Below are 24,570 nucleotides of genomic sequence, written 5' to 3' on the forward strand. Positions count from 1 at the left end.
GCGAGCCCTCCTCCTCCTCCTCCTCCCCCCCCCCCGCGCGGCCCGGGGGGTGAAAATGGTGCCCTAGCAGCGCTGGGACCATGTCGGAAGCGGCCCGGAGCCTCCTGCAGCGCTGGGGCGCCAGTTTCAGGAAAGGCACCGACTTCGACTCCTGGGGGCAGCTCGTGGAGGCGATAGACGAGTATCAGATGTGAGTGCGGGGTGGGCGGCGGCGCCTGGGGCTGCTGAGGCGAGGCGGCTCCGAAGGGCTGGGCAGCCCGGCGGCGGCGGCGGCGGGTGAGAGGCGGCGGGCGGCACTGGGTGGGGCAAAGAAGTTGAGGCTGGGGCGAAGGCACTTGGAGGGCTGAGGGCGCCTGGGTGGGTCTGGCGCTTCTGGGCGGAGGCCGAGGGTGGTGACCCGAAGGGCATAAGCATCGAAAAAGCTCTGGGTGGGGCTGAGGAGCTGAGAGGCTCCGGTTCCTCAGGAGACGAAGGCGGTGGAGGCGGGGGGGTCTGAAGGCTGCAAGAGGTTCTGCCTGCTTGGAGCCCATGTGTCGATGCTTCATTTCAGGAGGATTGTTGTGGGTTTTTTTTGGGGGGGTAGGGCCACGAAGGTCCCAGGGGGGGTTGCCTGTGGGTGAAGATGAGGCCGTCTTCAGTTGAGGCGTTGGGGAGCCGTGGGAAGGGCTGCTGAACTAGATCACTCCTATCTCTATTTCTAAATATTTGCCTCCAACATTGAGCTTTGAAGCCTTAAGGAAGGATGGGGAGATACCTCCGCCTCGGTGTCCTTGCCCTGGGTCTCTCTCTCTCTCTCTCTCTCTCTCTCTCTCTCTGTGTGTGTGTGTGTGTGTGTGTGTGTTCTGCAATGGGTTTCATTGCAGATGAATGATTTTGTTAACGTTGTCTTGCTTCCCCAGGCACATCTATGTGTTTGCCAGTTGTGTGGTGTCTGGCGAAAGTTTTGCCTTTGGGAGCCACCTGTTGTTGTCCACATTGTTAATCTGGATGCTGACTATCTCTCAGCCCTCGCTGGAGCTGCCAGATGTGCTGTGGCACAGGGTTTCTTGCAACTCTAGAAACCATCTGTGGAAGAAGGGTTTCTGCAGGTGCAGGTGCTTTGGATGCCTTGCCGTGGAGATTCGTGTTTGCCAATTAGATACCTACCCTCCATAAAAATTGGATAAACCCACCTTTTCTTTCCTGCCAAGCTTTCATGTTTCGCCGATCAGCACCCAGCTGGCACTTGGGGACTGCTGCATAATATTAATAGCTTGCTGGGAAGCAATTATGACTGCTGTTCTTGACTTGAATCAAATCTGCAAAAAGCCAGAAGACAGGCTGAGATCCAAGAGAGCTGCTTAAGCCTTAAACTCATGCAAGGGGCTTTCAGTTAAATTTGTTCCTATTCAAACAGCTGACATCCTCCCTGCCATACCGCAAACAGCTTTTAAAGCGCCTTGGTGACTTCCAGTCAGTATGGCATGGGGAGGGCTCCAGTTCAAGAAAAAGAAGTCTAAAAACCCATTGACCTCACAGAATGAGATTAATAATTCTTTGGCATCTTGTCCTAGAGCATGTGCTCTTCATCTTTCAAATAGTTATTCACTGTGCTTTACAAGTTACTTCAGAATCTTTTTCTCTCCCTCCCACAACATAGGATTATCCCTTTTTGAGTGCCATGTAGGTGTGAAGTGTAGAATCAGTTATATGCCCTCTGTTGACATATGCTGAAGCTTGTTCTAGGCCTCCCCTTGTTAGTATATGCCATGTCACCACATCATCGTTAATCAGAGTACGGTGACCCAGTTATTATTATTTATTAAATTTCTATACCACCCTTCATCTGAGAATACCAGGGCAGTTTACAATATTAAAAAACCCACACAACATAGCAAAAAACAAAACAATAGCACCCCCTACACACAGTTTAAAAAGCCATAAAAAGGTAAAGGTACCCCTGACAGTTAAGTCCAGTCACGAACGACTCTGGGGCTGCGGTGCTCATCTCGCTTTACAGGCCATAAATTGTTTAATTAGCCAAAGGCCTGGGAGAAGAGGAATGTGTTCGCTTGACACCTAAATATATGTAATAAAGGCATCAAGTGAGCCTCCCTGGAGGGAGCATTCTACAAACCACCTTAGAAAAGGCCCATTCCTGTGTTGCCACTCTCTGAACCTCTCATGGAGGGGGTGCATGGGCAGGGTATAAACTACTACTACTACTACTACTACTAATAATAATAATTTAGAACAAACTGACCCTCGGAACATTCCCTTCTGGGCCTTCAGGCTGAACACAGTTCCCCACTGCTGCTCTGAGGAGCTCAAGGTGGCATTCATGGGTCTCAGTTTCCCCATTTTGTACCCACAACCCTGAGAGCTTGGTTAGGCTAAGAGAAAGTGATTGGCCAGAGGAGGGGAATAGTCTCTCCATAGTTCTGGAAATTTATGGGGTCCCTAGTTAACAGTCCTTTGTGGCACTTTTTAAAAAAGTCTTACCAATTCATACTGCAATCCCAATGGAATTCAGTGGGGCTTATTTCTAAGTAATGTATGTTTATTGTGGCATGAACCCACAGCAGACATTGTCACAGCAGGCATATCTTTTGAACCAAGGTTTGCACTGGTCTTTTTGAACCTGAGATTCTTCGCCAACCAGCTTTTACTGAGGTGCCTCAAGTTGTTACTATTTTTATTCTAGAGTTGTGCTTTTAAGTTGTAGCTGCTTGTAACATATGAAAGTGTGGTATATAAATAATTAAATAATTTTAAAAGTAAGGCATTTAGTTAGGTACTAAATATCGTGCTCTGGTCCATGGGGTCATGAAGAGTCGGACACGACTAAACGACTAAACAACAACAACAAAGTATTTATACAACTAAAACGAGAACCAGAACAGATGGAGGCCATGCAACTTTTCTTCTAAGATAAAAGCAACTGTGACTGCTTCTGAACCTAAAGTATGACACTTTTCAGGTTAGTTAGGCACTAAGTAGTTAGTTGTACAAAGGCAATACTGTACTTAAATGTCCACTATATCCTTGCAAGGGAGGAGGATAGAGAGAAAACCAGTGCAACTTGGCTATGTCCCCATGGCCTTATTGGCCACCCCACTGTGACTTCCTTGCAGTCCCACTGGTTTCAGCTACCTTTGGCTGCCACTGATTTGCAGTTGGTGTTACTGATTTATGAGCATGTATCACTTTTTATATATCATGCAGGTTGTCAAGTAAGAAGACACTTAAATACCTGCTGTTGACATTTGCTGGAGCTGTTCTAGGTCTCCACTGGAATTGCCTGTAAAATGTTAATACAGAGGACAATTCACTCAAGGAGATGCCAAGTACAGTACTGCATCAGATGGTCTGTGCAAATAAAGGTTCATTTCTATGTTTGCAATGGAACTTAATATAGATTTTACATGGAAAATGCTGTAGGGTTTCATGGTAGGCTTGTGGAACTCCAATATTTTTTTCTTGTTAAATTGATTTGGTTTGTGCAGTATGCATTAGTTTCAGACTTTCCTGGAAAACCATGCACATGGTTCTGCGATAGGAATTTAGCCGTTTTGCCTTGCCTCTTAAAACTTTCACAGGTTTTTGAAGGAGGGGATAAACCAGGCAGCAGAAGTGATGAACCTCATCACTAATGTCTCGTCAGAAAGCAGTAGTAACAGTGTGACTCTCTTTTCCCCTGGCAGATGCTTAAGTGGTGGAGCATAACATTCCTTTTCATTGAACTGTATTTCAGGGCTTTCTACTGCACTACTTTCACTCGATATGAGTGTGCAAACCTGCCCTAAGAGATGTAATGGTGAAATCTAGAAATGGTAAATGTGGTCCTGTATTTCTAGGACAAAAATAGGGCAGAGTAATCCTGTGGGCGGATTTGGATTTGCATCCAAATCTCATGCACTCAGAGTTGCAGTTTTGCCAGTTTGACTCATGGTGTGCCTTTGGATAACTTGCCAGCTCCCAACTTAGCTTCCCATCTTTAAAATATTGAAAATGGTGCCTCAATAACTGTTAGGTTCTTTGACAGATTTGAGCAACCTTTTGCGTACCAAGGGCTTCATTCTGTGATGATGGTAGATGGAGCTGGAGCAAAAAGTAGATGGGACCATTCTTCCATTCTCCTTTTTCATACTGCCAAGGACTTGCTCAGCTGAGCAGGCCACAGCACTCTTGCTAGAAGTGTGAACTTGCAGGGACCTTTTGAAATTAGACTGAGGGCCACAGATTGCCCATCCCTGTTCTGCAGCAATATGGAGGCCTGGGAATATTGAGGGACAAAACTTTTTTCCTGTTTTCAGCCCTACATGGGAAAATTGAAAATTTCAGGTAAATGGGGAAAACATTAAGTACTTATCTCTTTTAGGATATTGGATGGGATGCTTTTAAAGGCACTGTTTTAAATTATTGGTGTTCACTGAACTTCATTCCCTTAAAATGGTTTCTAAGAGCAATCAACTTTGCTAGATTTTATTTTATTTTTACGTTTACATTCTGCACTTCATCATAAAAAGTTCTCAGAGTGAGTCACAAAACATACAAATGCATAATATCAAAGATGAGAATAAGACACGCATATAACCCACCTTGAGAATTGTTCCTTTGCTATCCTTCCTAAAAATGTCAGGTTTCACCTCTTCATATTATATATTTTTTGTAGCTTTATAGATGGGTAGGGACTGTCTTTGCTGTTCTGCCTTAACATCATTTATGTTTAAGATGAGCAAATTCAATCTTCGAAATGAAATCACAAATCTCATACTTCAGAAAGGCAAAAGAGGGTGTGCTGGACAGAAATCATTGTATGCTTGTATAGAAATCTTGCAAAATTGACAGTTTATAGCACATGTACAGAATTAGCAAGTTATATATATAGTTCAGACTGTTCCACTTAGATTTGTGGAGTTGTTTGGCAACATCAACTGGGTGCAGCTTTCTTTGTCTCTTTCCAGGTAGGTAAGTATGAGTTTCCATTTGCAAGTTTAGATCATTTCACTGTTTTTCTTGCTGTTAAATTGATAGCCCTTGTCACTTTACAGGGTTGTATAACCCTGCAAAGGGATTTATTGTCTCTTTCAAATGTATGCTGTATGCTATGCATTTAATTTATATAAGCAAAGTAGTACTACTTAAATGAAGTCATATTTTTCCATGTACCTAAGATCAGGCTTCCTCAACCTATGTTTTTGGCCTACAACTCAGATGATCCCTAGCTAGCAGCACAGTGGTCAGGGATGATAGGAATTGTAGTCTCAAAACATCTGGAGGGCTGAGGTTGAGGAAGCCTGCATAAGATCTTCAAACACCTTTTTGCCTTCTCAACTACATACCTCCAAAATCTCTAGCATTTCCCCACTTTGCTTTTTTTTTGGTCTCCCATCTCTTATTCCATTACACAAGAGGTTTATAAGCTTGACACTCAGGAGGAACCGGAGCCTATAGCTCCTGGCAAAATTAGTACTGCAACTCGGGCCATGAGGAAAAGTGGACTGAACTCTTGGTCCATCTACTTCTTCAAGCACCTGAGAAAAGAGGTGCTTCCACTGCAGCATTTACATCTCTTGGCTTTGTGCATTGCTGGAAGCAGCATATAGGTAACATAAATACCAAATGGTCTGATGGTTGATCTGGAAAAACTCTACTAGCTGAAATCATGTGTTACAAGCCATGTGCTGTGTAGGCTTACATTTCCCCCATAATTTGAATGATTTCTTATGAAGGGGTATGCAGTTGTGAGGAGAGAGGCAAGCCTTTTCTGATATTTTTTTCACACCACCTTTTTGGTTGGCCTGCATAATGGTTATAAAAGCTTTCCCCTGTCTTTTGTTTGTTGTTGTTTTTTAAAGTGGAAAATTGATGTCCTGTTTCCCTTTACTGCAGGGCTAGGGGAACTTTTTCAGTCTGAGGTCCACATCCCCTTTCAGGTGACCTGGAGGCCACATGCCAGTGATGAGCAGGCCAGAGGGAAGAGTGGGAGGAGCAGTAATTGTAAATTTTACCTTAATGCACCAGCCTAGTTTCTATACACACACATACCCAATTCTATATCCTCCATCCAGGCAAGCAAGAATCTTTATCAGAGTTCAAGGGCACATTCCAGCCGGGCAAAGGCACTCAAGGAGGGTGGGAAAGCAAGGCTGTTAGGGTATGTAGCTTTGGGGACAGGGTATGTAACTGGAGAGAGTCAGATTGAGAGGCCCAGAGGGCTACATTTGGCCCCTGGGCCTGAGTATCCCTACCCTTAACTTAGTGTGTTGAACAAATCTGCGGGTGACCAGTCAAAACAACCTGTTTTCTGCATTTTCTTGGGCTTCTTTGCTGGGGGACTTGGGGCATGCCACATACTTTGCTGTTTGCCACTGACCTGCATGGCCCATTCCCTGAGGCAAGCATTAGCTCTGTCTTTGTTGCCACACAGGCAGAGGTGCAATCTTACTTATTTTAGACCTGGGAGAATATTGGTACATTAATTTTCAGAATCCCTGTAAGCTGTGGCAACCATTTTCAAGCTTTCTGTGCTTGCCCTGTGCACATTGGTTTGCCTGCTGGGGAGCTGTTGTGTGTTGCAAAGGTTTCTAGGGTACACAGTTCATAAAGGTGGTTAGCCAGATATATAATAATTGCTTTTCTACCCTGGAACACAGCCAGTGAGGTCATGTAAGGAAAGATCAGTAAAAATAAGAGGGGTTTCTGATGGCTCCTGCTCCTAGGTAGATTCCTGCTAAATGAATTTTGTCTCATCGTGACCCTTTCTCATTAATAATAATGAACTTTTTCAGTGAAGTTCCACATGTTACCAGCTAACTGATTACTAAACAGAATTGCCAACAGCCTGCTTCTGTATGAGTATTTTTTGGAAGCAAGTATAAATTGTTTAGCTTTGATTGAAATAGTGGTAGAAATGGATTGTATAAATTCAATGTCTAGATTGGGATGAACTTATTGCTCTCGATCATTATTCCAAGGAATCTCCAATAACCTGATGTTCAGCAGGCTCCAGCAAGACCTTTAGGCACACCTCCAACAGGTTGTTGCTGCCTGCTGCTCTACTACACTAGTACCTTAGCTGTCGTGAAGCTTTCCAGTTCTGGGTGCAGCTTTTGGGGCATTGCCAACAAGGGTGGGTAGCTGCTGTTGGGAGGCAGAGATTCGGAAGCACTATTGGGCGTACTTTTGTTTATATCCTAGCCTTAATTCCTGCCACTTGTGTGAACTTGGATTAAGTTGCCTGGAGTCTGCATTATCTGTTATATGAAACAGCATAACTTCAGTTCCCTGTATGTTACGTAACTCCTTGGTTTGATTGCATCTGCTTAGAAAGTGCATTGGAAGTTGTATATCTGCTTCAAACTCAACTTTCCTGCAAGTCAGATTATAGATTTAAAAAATGATAGGAACAGGGATCTTGTTTTGAGAGTGTTTTGGTGCCCTTGATCACATAAATGCTTCCTCAAATATAAAGCAATTTCTGTCATTCTCTGATAAGGACTTGACCTACAGAGATGCTAAATGGTATGGATATACTATGGCTTTTTATAGAGAATAGTAACAGGTGTTGTTAGGGGCTTGGTTGAGATGTACAGTAGTAGTTTTACTATTTCTTATTTACTCAGAATTTACATCATAGGTGGGAGTTGCGTTAATGACAGTAAGAATTTCCATGTAGAATGTAATGATGGAGGCAACATAGACCAACATAATTGTGTTTTCCAAGCATAAACATAAGAAACATTGGGTGGCTAATTAATGTATGTCTCTATTAGTTCTAGGTGAAAATGTTTGCAGAAGTGCATGTTTTTAAATCTTGGTTTGATTGTCCTTATTTTAATTCTTGTATACCTTCCTAACATATATAATATACATGCTGTTTCATTACAATATATAATATACATGCTGTTTCATTACTGAGAACACTGTCTGCCTCTTAACATAAAAAATGCAGGTTCCTGTTTAAACCTGTTTTTAAGAATTTTAAGAGCACAGTTACCCTTTTTATGACCCTAAATTTCACTATGTGTCTCCCCTCTTTCCAGATTAGCAAGGCATCTACAGAAAGAGGCCCAGTCTCAACCGAACAACTCAGAATTCACAGAAGATCAAAAGGTACATGATGATGGTGTATGTTCATTGGTGGTGGAATATTCTTTAAAATAGTTTTTAACCCTTTCCTTGCAGTCTTTGGGTGGAGGTAAAGAGAAAAGAGGAAGTACTATCTGGGTAGCCATTTAAAAATATTGGGTTTTGTGTGGCAGTGAATATCTGAAAACTGCCTTGTCATTATCTGCCCTCTAAAGCTTTGGGCATTCAGCTTTCAGGGGAAGAAATTTTGTTCAAAGAAACTTAACATAGATTACCATAGATAGAAAGTACTCTCACTGCTAAGCAGGAGATCCCTGCTTCAACAAGTTGCTTCAACCATGCACCAACAAGTTAGCCAGGCCATTGAAAATTCATTCATTTTATTATACAGGTGACATTTTGGCTTTAAACCAAATATTTCCATTCACAATTTGTTAATGAGAAGGCCAACCTGGCTGCCTCCATTGCATCATTCAGCAGAGCTTTTCTGTGTAGTACAGGGCGTTTTATACTCTAGCCTGATGGAGGTGGTAAAACTAATGGTGTCTCACCATGACTTGTTTGTGAAACATTTTGAGCATAAAATTACTTGCATCTGCTGGACCTTGACTCCATTATTATAGCAGGTGAATCTCGAGAGGGATCCAGAACACTGCTTTGTCTTGTTTTGTTGGATGAACTTTAGTTGGTATGGTTTGAGGATGTGAACAAGGTGCTTGGATTGGTGTGGGTCTGGACCTTTGGTCTTCATTGCTGATAAAAACTAATAAAGAGGGTAAGGCTAGATGGGCCAGATGTGATTCATGCCTCTTTACTAGAAAGAACGGTCCTTGTCTGCTTAAAGGATGCAGTGATAAAACCACTCCTTAAGCCTTCCCTGGATCCACAAAATTTAAACAGCTGCCAGCCAGTTACTAATGTCCCCTTCTTGTACATAGTTCTTGAGCAAGTGGTTGCTAACCAAAGCCAGGCTCTCTTGGATGAAACAGATTTTCTAAATCAATACCAATCAGGGTTTATCATAGCCTTGGGGCTATGATGTGTGATAGAAGTGAATGTGTATGGGTAACTTGTCCACTGAGATTTGGAGCTTGAATCACTTAATAGGTAAATGCTTCCAGACCTAAATTAGGAAAAAATGTATGCTAAAATAGTTTTGATTGAGTCTCCATATTGCTTAACTGACTCTGCCTGGCCTTAAGTACAGCAGACAAAATTTTGCTCTTGAACAGAACTCCTCTCTTCTTCCTACTGCAGTCCCCCCTGCAAATTTTTTTTTAAAATTGCTTCTCAGAACACCATGAAATATGAGGACTATAGCTGAAGGAAGGATCAGCAGATTGGCGGTCTCCCTTTGCATGAATGGAAATGTCTTCTACTCTAGGGCTCTGTTGAATCCCTGCCATTGTGTAGTAGAGCCTTCAAATGGATCTTAAATAAGAGTATGCATGGTGAGGATTCGGAGATTAATTCCTTTCAAGGCACGTTCTAGGATAGCATTGAAGTATAATCTTCACAATAGGGAAGCCAATGTGCACTCTGAAAAGTTTTGGTTAGATCTATGGTCCATCTTAATCAAAAGAGTGATGGGTGGATAAAGGCAGAACAAGCAGGTGTTAATGCCAAGGACATTTCTTCATTTCTTCACAGCTATATGTTTATATCTGCTGTGACGATTGTACAACTATCATTGCAAAATGATGAGATTTAAATGTCAAGATACAATCTCTGAAAGAATAACCAGCTTTGTTTTGGACTATTTTTTAATGTAAAGAGAGTCTTCTTCCTATCTAGAGTAGCAAATTGCTACATGGCAATTAGAAGGGTGTCTTCCCTGGACACTGTGTCTTCCCTGGACACTGCCATCTCAGTGCATAAATTTCTGATGTTCGGGGGGGGGGGGGAACAGGAGCAAAGAAAGCATTCAGGTTCTGATGTTCTAAGAAGGAAGGGTCAGGAAGCAAATGAATGATGTGTTTCTTTAGGGAGAAGTGGATAGGTGACTAAATGGAATGGAGTTGGGTTTTGATTTAGACTGAGAACTTTTCAGCCACATCACTCTCTTTTATAAATATGCAAGTGCCAAAAACATTTGGAGAGAGAAACTGTGTTCAGTCATTAATACTAGAATCCACACAACCAAGATGGGTGAGCTAAAGTGCATGGTTTTGAAGGCAAGCATAGATAGAATCGGCATAACAGAAACCTGGTGTAATGGAGAGAACCAGTGTGACATGGTTATCTCTAGGTACAAACTCTATAGGAAGGACAGGTGTGGGCATAATGGACATTGTGTCATTCTATGCATCATAGAGGACATAAAGTCAAATGAGATAGAAATTTCACTAGTTTAACCCCTTTGTTGTTTAATTCCTTCTTACTGGTCACACCTCTCTTCCCATGGTGAGTTCTTGGCTCTTGTGAAAGGGGGGTTGTGTCTTGATCTTTCTGTTACATTTAGCAGTATGAAGTCATGAAAATCCTGTTTCATTGCAAACTATCACTGTGTTGAAACATACCGTACTTATAGCTGATTACTAGCAAATAGACTTAAAGCTCTAACAAAGCAAAATTCAATTTGGATGAAAAACATGTGCAGTAGCACAAACATTACTTGCACAGCAGAGCTAATGGTTAACATATCCAATAGTGCGCTCTTAAGATTCAGTTTTAACATAAATTGTGGACAAAGATTCTCACTTGCAAGGACATTACAACTTTAATGCTTTTAATGTGATAAATGTTTTCCCTGCTGAAAAATGAAGCATCTTGTTGGGGAAAGCAACACTTGGAAAAACATTAGCTGTATCTAGCTGTAGTGTTTTGGATTTGGGTTTTTTTTTCTTTTAAAAAAAGTTAGTGTTGGGTGTGGTTCCTGAGAAATAGCTATGAATAATGCTTGCTGGTATCTTGCCACCATTCAATAGATCTCAGTTTCTTTCTTTAAAAAATAACAAACCAGACCTATTCCTTGTGGCTCTAAATCTCTCCCAAGCAAATCTGAGTGCATTATCATTCTTCAACTCTCAAGTGCCTTCTAACACATCTCAAAGCTTTCTGCTCCACAACAAAGTGCAGCTGGCAAGTTCAAGCAGCTGTAATGCTCTAATTTGGGGAGAAGAACTAGGGCTGTAAGCCTAGCTGTTAAGCCAGGAAAGGAAAGCAGACTGATACCTCAGTTGCCTCTGGCTCGGTGCAGGGGGTGAGTGGGAAGGAATGTGGGTGGAGGAAAAAGAAGAGAACATCTTTAGCCCTCTTGTTTACAACACTGTATTTGGGAAGAGTCTCATATTAGAATTTAATATATTCTGATTTGCGTTCATCTATGAAGATGTGGTCTCTTGTAGCTCAGTCTGGAAGTTGGTTGTCATTCTGCTTTCAAACTACATGTGTTGCACAGCTGAACTTGCATAATAAAATGTATATCTTTGTGCAGGAGTGTGGCTGCATATGGGAAACAGCTCTTAGGAACACAGAACAATATTCTTGCCCGCTATTTCTGCCTCTACACTTAGATAGGCACTTTGCCGTCTCTTCCATCTTTTACACACACAACTGAATTGCTGCTGCTTTAGTACATGAGCTTGAAAAGAAATATTCTGTTAGTAAAAAAAAAAGTTAACTTTCTCCTCTCACTTACAGAAAACTTTAGCAAAGATCGCAACATGTTTGGAACTCAGGAGTGCAGCTTTGCAGGTACAGTTAATTCAGTTTTCACCTTGTGACTTCCAGTTTCTTTGTGGGTCTCAATGAATGTTAAATAAAAGACACTATCTATGGAAAGATGGCTTGTTACATATATTGTATTCTATTCCTGTTAGCCACTTATTACAGGGAATCAGAAGCAGAAGGAGAGATAAAATTAAGCGGTGGTTGAGAATAGAATCATAGAATTGTAGAGACTGTTTGAGGTCTTCTGGTCGAACCTCCTGCTCAATTTAGAATGGAGCTACAGCATTCCTGACAATCCTATGCTTAAATACCTCCAGCAGAGATGCCATCACTCCTAGGGCAGTCTGTTCCATTGACAAACTGCTTTTTGTTAGCAAGTTTCTCCTAATGCTTAGCTGAAGTCTTCTTTGCAATTTGCATTCTTTGTCTCTAGCCCTCTGGAACATCAAAGCTCTTTAGATATTTGAAGATTGCTATCACGTATTTCCTTAATATTATCTTCTCCAGGCTCAACACACTCAGCTCTCTTTCTGTCAGTCTTCGTAAAACTTAGTTTCCAAACCCCTCACTGTTCTGACTACCCTCCTCTGGTTGGTCAATGTTCTTCTTAAAACAACTTCTGAATATTGAAGGTGGTGACTTTCTGCCTGTATTTTCAAGCCTTCCATGTTAATCTCACCGAAGTGTTCCTAAATATCACTGAAGTGCTTAGGGGGCTACTCACAAAGGTGCTCTTGTCCCATGAACAACAAAGTAAAGTAGACTGATCACTTCACTAGCAGTGATGTATTTTGGAGTTGGTCTAGGATGAGAATGACGTCTAGTTTTATTTGTTGCTTTTCTTCACCTTTTAAGTTTTCTCCTATAGATACTCTGCAAGAAAAAGTAACAACATCACTCATATATATACTTCAGATAAACTTTAGTTCCTTTCCTACTGACATGTTAGATCACAATAGAAAGTAGTGCAAACTGAAACCTGTTTCATAATCATTTTACTACAACCAGTACAGGAGTGAAGCCCTTTGGGCTTATGCTGAAATTCTCAATGTGAAACTGCCCTCTACTGAACCAGACCATGCAACTGTCTATAGTCTACTTTTCTGTGACTGGTTGAATTTCTCCAAGCAGAGGTCTCAACCCTGGTATCAGAGATCCTCTTAACTAGAGACACCAGGGACTGAACTTTGGACCTTCTGCACGCAAAGCATATGTATGCTTTACTGCTGGAGCAGAAAAAATAGAACTGAGAAGTGTGATACATGGCAGTATGTTTCCTTTGCCATAAGAAAAGCAGCCAGGTTCTAGTCATTGAGATTTCTGAAGACTTCCTCCCCGTAGTCAAGAGGAGCTGGAGGTGCTTGCCTTGATATCACACTGAGAGGTGAAGAAATGCTGCTGGCCAACAGGCAGACTTCTATCTCTGGTTATCTTGCTCAGTTAATCTCTCATAGCTGTTAAAAAGAAAAGTAGAGATGATAAGCCTGCTGCCTGTGGATTTCTCTCCCTTCAGTTTGACATCAGGACAAGCTCCTTCAGCTTTCCTATTGAGGGAGCCTTTAGACCATGGCTTATATTTTTCTCACAGTGAGTATAATGTTTCACTGGGCTCTGACTTTAATCAAATCAACCCAAAGTCTACAGTGTCATTTCTTTCTTTTAAGTACATATTACTAAATTGCATGCTGTTTCAACATGCCAATACTTCAGTCTTAAGCAAATGTGTCATTATCTGCCTTCAGTACCAGCATAATTACTTCTTTGATATCTATATATATTGCCAACAGGTCTCCATGCAATATAATATGTGAACATCACCAGGATGTTTAATTAATTAAATGCAGTGACTAGTAAGCTAGTAGTTGCTGCTGTTCTGTGTTCACTGCAGCCTTTATTTCTTCCTGGTCTATAACTTACTTTGCCCTCCAGTCTTGATCTATGCTATCTTCTCCTTGTAAAGTTATTTTGGCAGAAGGCCCCACCTTAGTTCTGCCCGATCAGACCTAAGTTTCTTCACCTCTTCCCTGGTTTCTTCACCTCTGGCCTGGTCGGACCACATGAGCAATTAAAATACATCCATAATCCTTAATGTTTTTTGTCGTGTTTCTAGTCCTGTAACCTGCAGTTCTCCATATCACGTTTGAATCCAACTCCCATCATCTGAAAGGCCACAGTTTAGTCCTGTAAACCCTGCCCTGAATTTTGGTGGTCTTAACACATACAAAAATTCCCACCCTGTGGTTTAATTATAATATATAAGGGACCAGTGTGTGTGTGATAAAGTGGATCTAATATGGAAAATGATTGGACATTAGTGCCATATTCAATTTTTGAAAAGAGAGCAAATATTGCTTAAGACTCACGAGGGAAATTATTTTTTCTATTTCTAATGCCTTAATGAATCTTCAAGAAGCTGGAGAGAATGCTGTCTTTTTTGATGCATTAAAGACATGCTGATAATTCAACATGTTTTCCAGTCAGTTTTTTACATCAGCAGGATTTTGTGTCTCAATAACTTTTTCCCTTTAGGTAAACGATGAAGTTCAAAGGTACCCAAAGAACTAACAGTTAGTTTCTCTTTGAAATACAGGGCCCTTTCAGGAAACAAGAGGTAGAACAAAATGCAAAACCAGCACTACTTTTACCATTGTAACTGGCTGTAGCAATGGATAGTAGATACAGATATGTAATACTACTTTCCTTTTAGTCTACACAGTCCCAGGAAGAATTTAAGCTAGAGGATCTGAAGAAACTAGAACCAAGTAAGTATCTTTTAATTTCAAGAATAATTTAAAAGCAGTGTCAGTGTGGGATGGTGTTCAGTCAGCTGTGCTATTGTGATATTCTGGTTTCTCTTACTATGCACCACAAAGAACAACTTGGAGGGCCCACAAGGTAGTCTTGGTTTTCATATCTAGGTGCTTGGGCTCCTGATTGCTATAAATGTATTCCAAACAGTTCTATAAAGATTCTATTGGTAAGCAGCTAGGAGCTGATTGGTTTTCTCCAGGAAAATAATCTTCCAAGCATGCTGTTCCGTCAAGCAAGTGGTGAAGCAACTCTCTAGACCAGAATTTCCTAAAACGAATGCTGTGAAAAAGATGTTAATGCATCATGAGAAATTAATTAAACGAGAAGTTACCTTTGAACTGAACATATCAGCACAGATTTCCATTGCATCTGTGCATGATTCATTGGCTGTTTACCCTTCCAGCACAATTGGCTTCGCTTGGAAGAGGGGTGTGTGTATGGATCATTCAATCACTGTTGATGTAAAGATAGATTATCCCTCCTCTGAGACAGCTGCCCTTTATGTGCCTACATGAGCCATTCACAGTGCATGTCCAGAACAGTGACTATTGCAGACACATAATGGGTTTTAGTCAAGAAATGTCTATGCGGTGTAGACTCATTGAAACGAATGACCATGATTAACCTAGGTCCATTAATTTAATATTTCTGCTCTGAGTAGAAGTAAGTTGATTACACACCAGTGCACAGGTTCCACTTTGGCAGGTAGCTTTCTTTGATCCAAAGGGTTTATTTTAATGTAAGGTCTGGCCAACGGTCTGTCTAGTCCAGGCATAGGCAAACTTGGCCCTCCAGATGTTTTGGGACTACAGCTCCCATCATCCCTGACCACTGGTCCTGTTAGCTAGGGATGATGGGAGTTCTAGTCCTAAAACATCTGGAGGGCCGAGTTTGCCTATGCCTGGTCTAGTCCAACATCTTGTTCTCAAAATTGCCAACCATATGCCTGTGGGAAACCTGCAAGCACTCTACCCTCCAGTGTTTTCTGGCCATTGGTATTTAGAAGCCTACTGCCTAGTAGCCTTTGATAACCACCAACTTGGATGGCTTTAAAAGGAAGTTACGCAATTCATGGAGGGTAGGGCTTTCACAGCCTCCTATGTGAGTGAACTACCTGGAACATTTTAAAATAAAGGATGGCATGTGAGTATTTTAAATAAATCAATATAAGCAAACTTCATGAGTGAAACATTCCATACTTTTAACCTTCTTGTGAACTTTTGACATTCCTATGCAGGAGAGAGCTGCGAGAGCAAGTATTTTACAACCCAAATTTTCTAACCAATACCCAAATGCAGCATGATTGAAAATCCTATTTCTTCACACATGGAAAGCTTGAAAACAGTAGTGTCATATTTTGATTTGGGCAAAGGGGACTGAATTGATGTTGCTCTGAATCTGGTACTTACTTTTTTCTCCACTCGTAACACTTAAGGACACGATCCTATGCAAGTCTGAACCCCTCTTTGCTCATTGTGGTTTATTCCCAGGAACGTGTACATAACACTGCAGCCTTAGTCACTAGTGTGCTCTTTCACAAAAGAGAGAGCTGCCCTGAATTTTTTCATTCTTGAACAGGAGAGTGGTGAAATTGGATTCTTCTGTAGTAAAGCATTGAAAGCAAAGTGCTTTCCTTAACTTCTCAGTGTGTTGGGTAAATCACAGGTAAACCATTAAAAGCAAAGAACCTGTATGTGTAAATCCAAAACCACAATATGAAACATTACTTTGAAATGAAAGGTCTTGTCCATCTGTAGCCAGGGCTACGATTAATTGTACTTTATGAAGTTCAGCAACCTTATAGAACTTCCTCATATTATCAGGACTGGATATTCCATCTTATTCTGGAGAAGAGTTCTATGTATACAATGCCTTATTCTCTCCCCCCACCCCCTTTAATTTACATGATGGTAGTAGATATTGCTCTATTAAAAAAATACATACTGTGTGTGATTGCGTGGGAACAAATGATAAAAGTACCATCACCAATTCTTCATACTATTTCCGAGAGATTATTGTTTGAGCCTTACTAGGAATGAAAGGAAACACTATTGGTTCTCAGTGTTTGCAAGTTGCTATTTTTTCTGAGAAGAGAGCAAGCTATTTCAACATGAAAAGACAAAAAGTATGGTTCTCACATTGACATTGATTTAAAATACGATTGGATGTAATTTTTCTCACCATGCATTTGACCCTTTTTCTTTCATTCTTTGCTTTTCTTGCATGAATTAGGTTGTAGGAAATGCTACTTACTTAAAACTCATGATTTTTTTGGGGGGGGGGTGACTGTGAAAATGACAATTACAGTGACCCTGTTGTTATGTTGTATGTAAGGAGCCTCTGTTTCTTTCAGGTGTCTTCTGGGAGGGCACAAGAATGAAACCCTCTGCCTATTTATTTCATTTATACACTAATTAGGCTTTTTGATAGTTGATGGTGACTGTCTGTCTTCCCTTACAGTCTTAAAGAATATTCTTTCGTATAATAAAGAATTCCCCTTTGATGTTCAGCCTGTTCCGCCAAGGTAAGCAACCAATAAATTAGAAGTATATATGGAGAGGGCTTTAGGAAGCTATACCAGAGATTGGAGTATAGTGTTTAACAGGGAATTGTTATAGGTCAATTCTAACTTCCTACCCCCTGGAAGGCTACGGATATTTCCTCAAGCCATACTGTTCATTGCAGGCACATTGATCTGAAAATAATTGAGTGATGAAGGTGCATAATCACCCCTCAGTTGTGGTGTGTGTGTTTTTAAAGGAAGATCTTAGCACCTGGTGAAGAGGAAGATTTGGAATTTGAAGAAGATGAGGAGGAGGGTGGAGCTGGAGCAGGATCTCCAGACGCGTTTCCTGCCAGAATTCCAGGTAGTAGGGGCATCATTTTCTTCAAATGTCATTTACTAGGATGAGGGTGATGATGCGGGAGTTAAGATTTGTTGCAGAAGTGTTTAGGTGCACACTTGGATGGTCATTAGTTAATGGATGGATACCAGTTGGTACATCTTCTGTACCAGTCTGTGCATAGAAGCTTTGCTAAAGTTCTTTTCACATAGTTTACATATAGTAATAAAGTATTGGTTACTAGTTGCATATGAAATAGGTTTGCTAACTTTGGATAATTCTTTATACTAGGCCAAAAAGGGGAAACATTTTACAGATGTCAACAAGGTATCTGCTTTTCTTCAGCAGCTAAATTACTGTATCTATTGTAGGAATTTATATTCCGCGCTTCAAGTAAATTCCTAGGGTGGCTTACAATACGAAATAAAAGATCCTATAAAAACACTACCCCAGAGGCTGATGGATCCAGTGGGTTTCCAGATGGCTCTGGAGGATTTTCTGGCTGATATGACTGGCGCTCCTGTCAAACCCCTGGCTGACCTCTGAAACATCCAAGTGGCTCACACTGTTGACACGATCGTCCCGAGTGCTCTCTCCCGCTTTGTGGAGCCCATTTGACTCCCTGGTATGTTTCAGAGGAAACAAGCTAGGAGACGGCTCAAACATGAGTGGAGGAAAATTGCAATCGAATGCAGTCGAACACTCATTAAGCCTACCTAGTGGCAGTGAAGGCAGTAAAGAGGGCATACTTTGCTGCTTCCTTTGCATCCTCATTGTGCTGTCCAGCAGAACTTTTCCGGGTAGTGCGGGGCCTTTTATAGTCTGTTATAAAAGAGATGATAGAACCAACAGTAGCTCGCTGTGACTTATTTGCAAAGCATTTTGAGTATAAAATCACTTGCATCCATTGGGATCTTGACTCCGCTCCTATAGCTGATGAATCTCTAGAGGTGTCCAGGGTACCTGATAGTTGTGCTTCCTGTTCCCTGGCAAATTGCCATGTCTGAAATGGCTGTTAGACCACCAGCACTCACTTTCATTTTTGTCTTCTATGTCTGGACAAAAGTTGTAGGTAGATATGTGTAAACATAGTGTTGAAATACTTTTTACAGAAGGGCTTAAATGTGAAAGGCTTAAGGTGACTCATGCAACCTAGATTTTGGGAGGCATTATATACTGCTATTCTCAATCAGCTGCTTTGCTGAATTTGTACTGATCATTGTACTTGCTTTGCCTGTACAATCTGCTTGTTTCCATGGATCCCCTATTGCATTATTGTGCTGCCTAACTGTACGTGGTCTTGTCTTCTACATGCATGGCTCCATCGTGTAACCATATACTACATAATTCATCTAACGCAGGAGCCAATGAAGGTATGATAATATCTTAATGTGAGCAGCTATTAATTGTGAATGTGTTCATATTGGCCAGAGCACTGGCCTTGTGCTTCCACTTGGATGTGAAAACTCTTGTATGTAAAATCATCCTGCCCACAGCAACAAATGCCAGATGTTGCAGAGCTCTTTGCCCATGCCACCACACAATTACACCCAAAGTCAGAACATCTCCAAGTGTCCATATTGCTTTATATGACCAAGGTCACATGAAGAAAGTAATTCCATTTTGGGGGGGGGTGGCAGAGGGAGGTTGTAATTTGAAGAGTAGATCCGGCAGATTAATACCTGGTACCATCTCTTTCAAAAGGAGGAAATTTATGCTGATATTTATTTCTGAACTCAAACATATAATAATATTCATTGGTTACCTTTGATCAGACCTTTGTGAAACTCTGCTTGCCAGTTGCTGTTTTGTTAGTATCCTTTATCTAAGGTGACTCAAATGTAGATTTGTACTTATATATACACAGGTTTATCACCATATAGAGCTGCGAGTACAGTTGTTAATTGGCCCTGAGCCGCCATTTTGCATCTGGCTCTGCCATTTCCCTGATCCACTATTTTATACCTGGTTCCAATTACTGGACCTCAGAGTTCCAGTTAAACAGCAATGAAGTTGACCTCAGAGCTGACCTCAACCCCCTGAAGTCTGCCCACCTCAATTGAATCAAGGTCTTTGGGTACAGAGGTGAATCTTTTGTCTTCCCACAATGGGTGTATCTGTTTGGTGCTTATTTGGGGGATTAGATGTACTAATATAATATATCTGATCCTTGTAATCCAAGTGTACTGGATTACTGGTGGCTGGTACCTTGCTTCCCCATATGGTGAACTTCGAAAAGGACCTGCAGACTTCTTACTCATGAGACTTGCTGCCAGATCCAAATGAATAGCTGTTTGTTTGTGGCTCAAGCCTTTGACATTAGGCAGCCCCGTTTTTCCTTGAATACAGTCAGTGGATTGAATCCTCCAGGTTCAGAATGCAGATAAAAACAGCGGTAGAAACTGTGCTGAAGCGCTATAATTCTGTTTCTTTAACACCCCCTTGTCTTATTTTCTTGCCAGGTACATTATTACCCAGATTGCCATCTGAACCTGGGATGACGTTGCTTACTATCAAAATAGAGAAAATTGGTCTTAAAGATGCTGGGCAGTGCATCGATCCCTATATCACAGTTAGTGTGAAAGGTAGTTGTTGTGTTAGTTGCGTTGGCGAGGCAATTAAGTCAGGCTTTGTTCCTTTGACACTTCTGATCTACTCCCGGTTGCCAGCAGACTTGGCAGTAATTGCTTAAGACTCCCACAGCAAATAGGTAGTTTTCCCCCTCAACATGTACAATTTTCTGACTCAATCAGTGTTTATGGAAGGCTGAAAAATGACACATTTGTGTCATGCCAGTACCCCAAGATACTGGTTTTGAGCGACATCCTGCATCTATTAGGAGTTGTGCATTATCCAGACTTCTTCCAAGTCCTCAACATCGTAGCTCCTCTTTTCACTTTGAAATGAATGCTCACTTTCAAGTCATAAGTGTTTGAATATTTCTTGGCTTTTAACATTCAGCAAGTCATGACAGATTTCTATTAGATTAACTTCTTCTGACGATGAAAGTGTGTTCAAATATATATAAGCCTCGTCTACCTTTGTATCTTTCTGTTTCGTAAAAAATGCTAATGACAAAGTATTCCTAAAAGAATAAATAGAGCAACATCTTTTGTGGATTTCTTGAAAATCTTCAAGTGACGTTTGAGGTATGAAAGTATTGAACCTTATAAAAAAAAAGGTGGATTATGTGTTTGGAAAGTTCCCTTCACAGTATTGAATTTATGTTATGCCTACTGTTACTGTTACTGGTGGGTGATAGTTTACTGGACAATATCCTGCAATATACACTGCAAATACATTCAGATCTAACATGTCAGATTTTCTGTAGCAAAATCACCCCTGGGTAGGAAATAGCATATACCTTGAGCTTACTACTAGGGAGGGTGGTATCCTAGTTATGCAATGGCCTCACCTGGAACCACCTCACGTTATTTTCAGTGCCAGGTGAAAGTATTTGTATTTATCCAGGCCTTTTAAACTACTTGAGTTTTTTTAAACATGAAATTCCAGTCTTAATCTGCAAGAAAGGAAATGATTAATGCTGTTTTTATTTTGTGAGTTTACAAGAACTTACACTATAAGAAAATATATTTTACCGAGTAGCCGTACAACCATAATGAACAACACTGCAATTCTACTTACAGAAATGTTTTTGATCCCATGGAGCTGTCTGCTAATGTTAGAAAAGAGGCATTCTTTAACCAATTCCCCTTCAGTCTGGACCACCGTCCATGCTGTACTGGAGGGTCCCTCAGCTATCTGGAGTAGAAGGCGGGGTGCAGGATACTGCAACAGGGAGTAGGAAAAATCGTCTTCCTCTTTTTTTTTATGTTAGTCAATGCTTCTGCTGGATTAAAAAGATTCCTTAAGCAGAATGGCAACATTGGATTTCACCCTAAATAAATATGTTGTCATATGCACGTGTTTCTCTTGCAACAAGTGATACACAATGAGAATTCCTAATAGGTGTGATAGGTCAGTTCCTTGTGGTATTATGTACACAATTTTGGATTGGACGTGATAGTCATGTAAGATACTCGCCTTGTCTAAAGGTGATTCTTGCGCTGTTCCCAAAAACAAATGCTTTTTTCACTAGTAACATGTATAATTCTGTTGTTACATTTTCAGAAATGGAGGCTTCCAAAATTTTATGCAGTGGTCCTTGTATTTTTCTAAGAATTGAAACAGCTCTCTCTTCTGATAAAAACATCATATTTTGCCCCTAACAGATTTGAATGGGATAGACTTGACCCCTGTGCAGGACACACCAGTTGCTTCAAGGAAGGAGGACACATACGTTCATTTTAATGTGGACATCGAGATTCAGAAACATGTTGAAAAATTAACAAAAGGTTTGTTGCATTGAAATATGACCAGCTGATCAAAGCTGAATTTAGAACCACTTCAGAAGTCAAAAATCTAGGGTGGGGAGGAAGAACATTTCCATGTTTTGCTTTCGTGACAGATTGACAACAGTATTTCTGATAATTGCTCAGTACCTTTTATATCGTAAAGCAAAAAATGTTGTTTAATGGGAGGCAGCTTTGTGCCAAGCCTATGAAAAGAAGCACTCTGCCATGTAACATACAGCTCTACATCATCTCTACATGGCTCAGTCGGGTCGTGGGTTCAAGCCCCACGTTGTGCAAAAGATTTCTGCATTGCAGGGGGTTGGACGAGATGACCCTCATGGTCCCTTCCAACTCTACAATTCTATGAGTCTATGTGGTTGGGGGTCTTCACCCTCTGTATCCTAGATTCCTCCTATCAAGGAATGATTCTTTTCCCTTCTGTTCAGGTGCAGCTATTTTCTTTGAATTTAAACACTATAAGCCTAAGAAAAGGTTCACCAGCACCAAGTGCTTTGCCTTCATGGAGATGGATGAAATTAAACCTGGACCAATTGTTATAGAACTGTAAGTGACCTTGGGCACATGCTGTACACTCAGATCCTATCAATTGCTTGCATGTTGAAGAACATAACTACTTGTGCTATGCTGGATTGGCAATTGCTGCTCAAAGTCTGCTAGACTGATAAAGATGTTGAGCATCCTCTATCAAAGTATTAAAGCTTTTAGTAGGTAAGATAGCAGGGGAGTGATAATCAAAACCTAATACACCTTGACATGGGATGCTGCAGCGCACAGAGGCAGGTTCATCGTAACTGTGTGCATGCACATGTCCTAAGGATCATTAAACTGAAGAGTCTGACAGTTCTTTATGTAATTATAGGTACAAAAAACCCACTGACTTCAAGAGGAAGAAACTCCAGTTGTTGACCAAGAAGCCACTTTATCTTCACCTCCATCAAACACTGCACAAAGAGTGACTTTTGTGAACTGAACCACTTGCCACAAAACCATAGCAGCTGCCTTATGTAGCACTCATCCTTCAGGACGCAGGGAAATGGCTGCATTTTACCCAGCTAGTCAAATGGGACCATCACCTGCCGCACATCGAGTGGATCAGCAGCCAAGCCCTGCCACCTAGGTGCAGTTTTCTTTGGAATGTATATTTTTATCACAGATGTTCCAAAGCGTGTTGTGAATTTTCCTAATTGGGCTGGTTGTAAGAGTTCAGTTTTGTAATTTGGTTTCTACACCCATATAAGAACACCCCAACTAAGGCGGTTGGGAAGTCCTCATCCGCCAGACCTGATACAGCAATAAAGATGTGCCAGTATCAACAAGATTATTATCGTGATGGTTGCTGCAACTCTTCAAGTATGCATCTCTCTCTAGTCAATGGATTGATTTTATGAAGGTGACCCCCCACAAAAAAGCACTTGAATTTACTTGATACAAAAAGATACTTGGTCATGAGTAAGACTCCAAAGTAGGATGCTGTGCCCTTGATTGCCTTCATCTTTTCATATGCCTGTTTTTCTTCAGTTTGAGGACAAAAGTAGCTACAAATGAATCATGGTGCTTCAGAATTCCTGAAAATAAATAGGTAATTTACACTTGCTACGGCAAATTAGGAATAATTTGCTGATCACAAGAAAGGCTGTTTGATTTTATATATATATATATATATATATATATATATATATATATATATATATATTCAATCAGTCAGCTGGTTTGCCTACTGACTTGAATTTTCTACATTGATCATTAAAGGAAATTAAGCCACCCCAATTACCTTGTTATATGAAAAACAAATTGTATAACAACCTTAAAAGAGAAACAACTGTTGTTACCAGAGGAACTGAGCTCTTTGCCAGCCTCCATACAAAATTCCCTGTGACATTTACCTTATCTTTAAGAGAATGGAAATATGCAAAATAATTTTGAGATCATGGACTTGCATGGATACTTAACTAGTTAAGGGGGTGTGCATCAACTCTGTGGAGAGGCCAAATAATGAGACCAACTGGGGTGATAGCTATATGCTTTATAATCTCCATTTCTTAGGGCCCTAGGCTCTGCAAGAAGTAGGGCTGTCCAAATGTTGCCTGAAGAGCTCTGGACTGTTTGATCAGCAGAGGGTTTTAAAAAAACATTAAATTAAAAGCTTCATTTACTTTTTTTTAAAAAAGAAACTATATTGCTCTGCTTTAACAGAAACAAACGGGGAGCTTTTCAGAAATCCATAAGCACCATTCTGGGCATCTTCATGTTATAAGGCCTTTTGGAGATGGGTTAGTGTGCAAAGGTTTTTTTAAAAGACAACAAAAAATAGATGAGCAACACTACACACCACTTAACGTAAAAGAGAATACTCCCCCCCCCACTTGCTGGATTGTGGAATAAAATGTATCCCTTTACTTCCAATCACTTAAAGCCCTTGTACTTATAATTTGGCAGGCCTAATCCTCTCTGGATTAATTACAGATCAAAGATGAGAATGCACAAAATGCTTTTTTTAAAGTGCAGATATAAAGCAATACATCACTAAACTAGGTCACATGAGAGTCACAGCAGTCCTAACCGTGTCTACTCTGAAGGAAATCCTACTGAATTCAGTGTTTGTTCCCAGCCAAGTGTTTTCACTTACCTATTACTTGCTGCACATTAACTAGTTACTGATCCATAAGAGGAAAGGAACCATTTTCTTGCAAGTTTACTCAAGAGCCTTGGTAAGCAAGGACCAGTTCTTTGAGGTGGCCAAGTCACAAACCCAGAGCTTGCTTATATATCTCCAACAATCCTGCTACAGCCGGCTA

The 24,570-nt window shown here is 40.9% G+C and overlaps 1 protein-coding gene across 4 annotated transcripts; it reads left to right on the forward strand.

Annotated features, from left to right (window-relative positions):
- Positions 1–55: 55 nt before the first annotated feature.
- AIDA (axin interactor, dorsalization associated) lies at positions 56–23,091 on the forward strand. Of its 4 annotated transcripts, XM_083605517.1 has the most exons (12): positions 56–190; positions 8,028–8,097; positions 11,716–11,769; positions 14,336–14,356; positions 14,453–14,507; positions 17,017–17,080; positions 17,317–17,423; positions 18,761–18,772; positions 19,862–19,984; positions 21,632–21,754; positions 22,201–22,318; positions 22,635–23,091. In XM_083605517.1, the coding sequence occupies exons 1-12, from the start codon at positions 81–83 to the stop codon at positions 22,729–22,731; spliced, it is 954 nt and encodes a 317-aa protein (XP_083461643.1). In that variant the 5' UTR covers positions 56–80; the 3' UTR covers positions 22,732–23,091. The 4 variants fall into 4 exon arrangements, with proteins under 4 accessions (XP_083461643.1, XP_083461644.1, XP_083461645.1 ...); XM_083605518.1 differs by lacking the exon at positions 18,761–18,772; XM_083605519.1 differs by lacking the exon at positions 14,336–14,356.
- The last annotated feature ends 1,479 nt before the right edge of the window (positions 23,092–24,570 follow it).

The sequence above is a fragment of the Podarcis filfolensis genome, assembly GCF_964270895.1.
Source record: "Podarcis filfolensis genome assembly, chromosome: 3".
Taxonomy (NCBI): domain Eukaryota; kingdom Metazoa; phylum Chordata; class Lepidosauria; order Squamata; family Lacertidae; genus Podarcis; species Podarcis filfolensis.

Coding starts and splice junctions, on each gene's coding strand:
- AIDA (XM_083605517.1), top strand. CDS start 81: ATGTCGGAAGCGGCCCGGAGCCTCCTGCAGCGCTGGGGCGCCAGTTTC. Junction 17,081..17,316: donor GTTCAGCCTGTTCCGCCAAG/GTAAGCAACCAA, acceptor GTGTTTTTAAAG/GAAGATCTTAGCACCTGGTG. Junction 22,319..22,634: donor GGACCAATTGTTATAGAACT/GTAAGTGACCTT, acceptor ATGTAATTATAG/GTACAAAAAACCCACTGACT.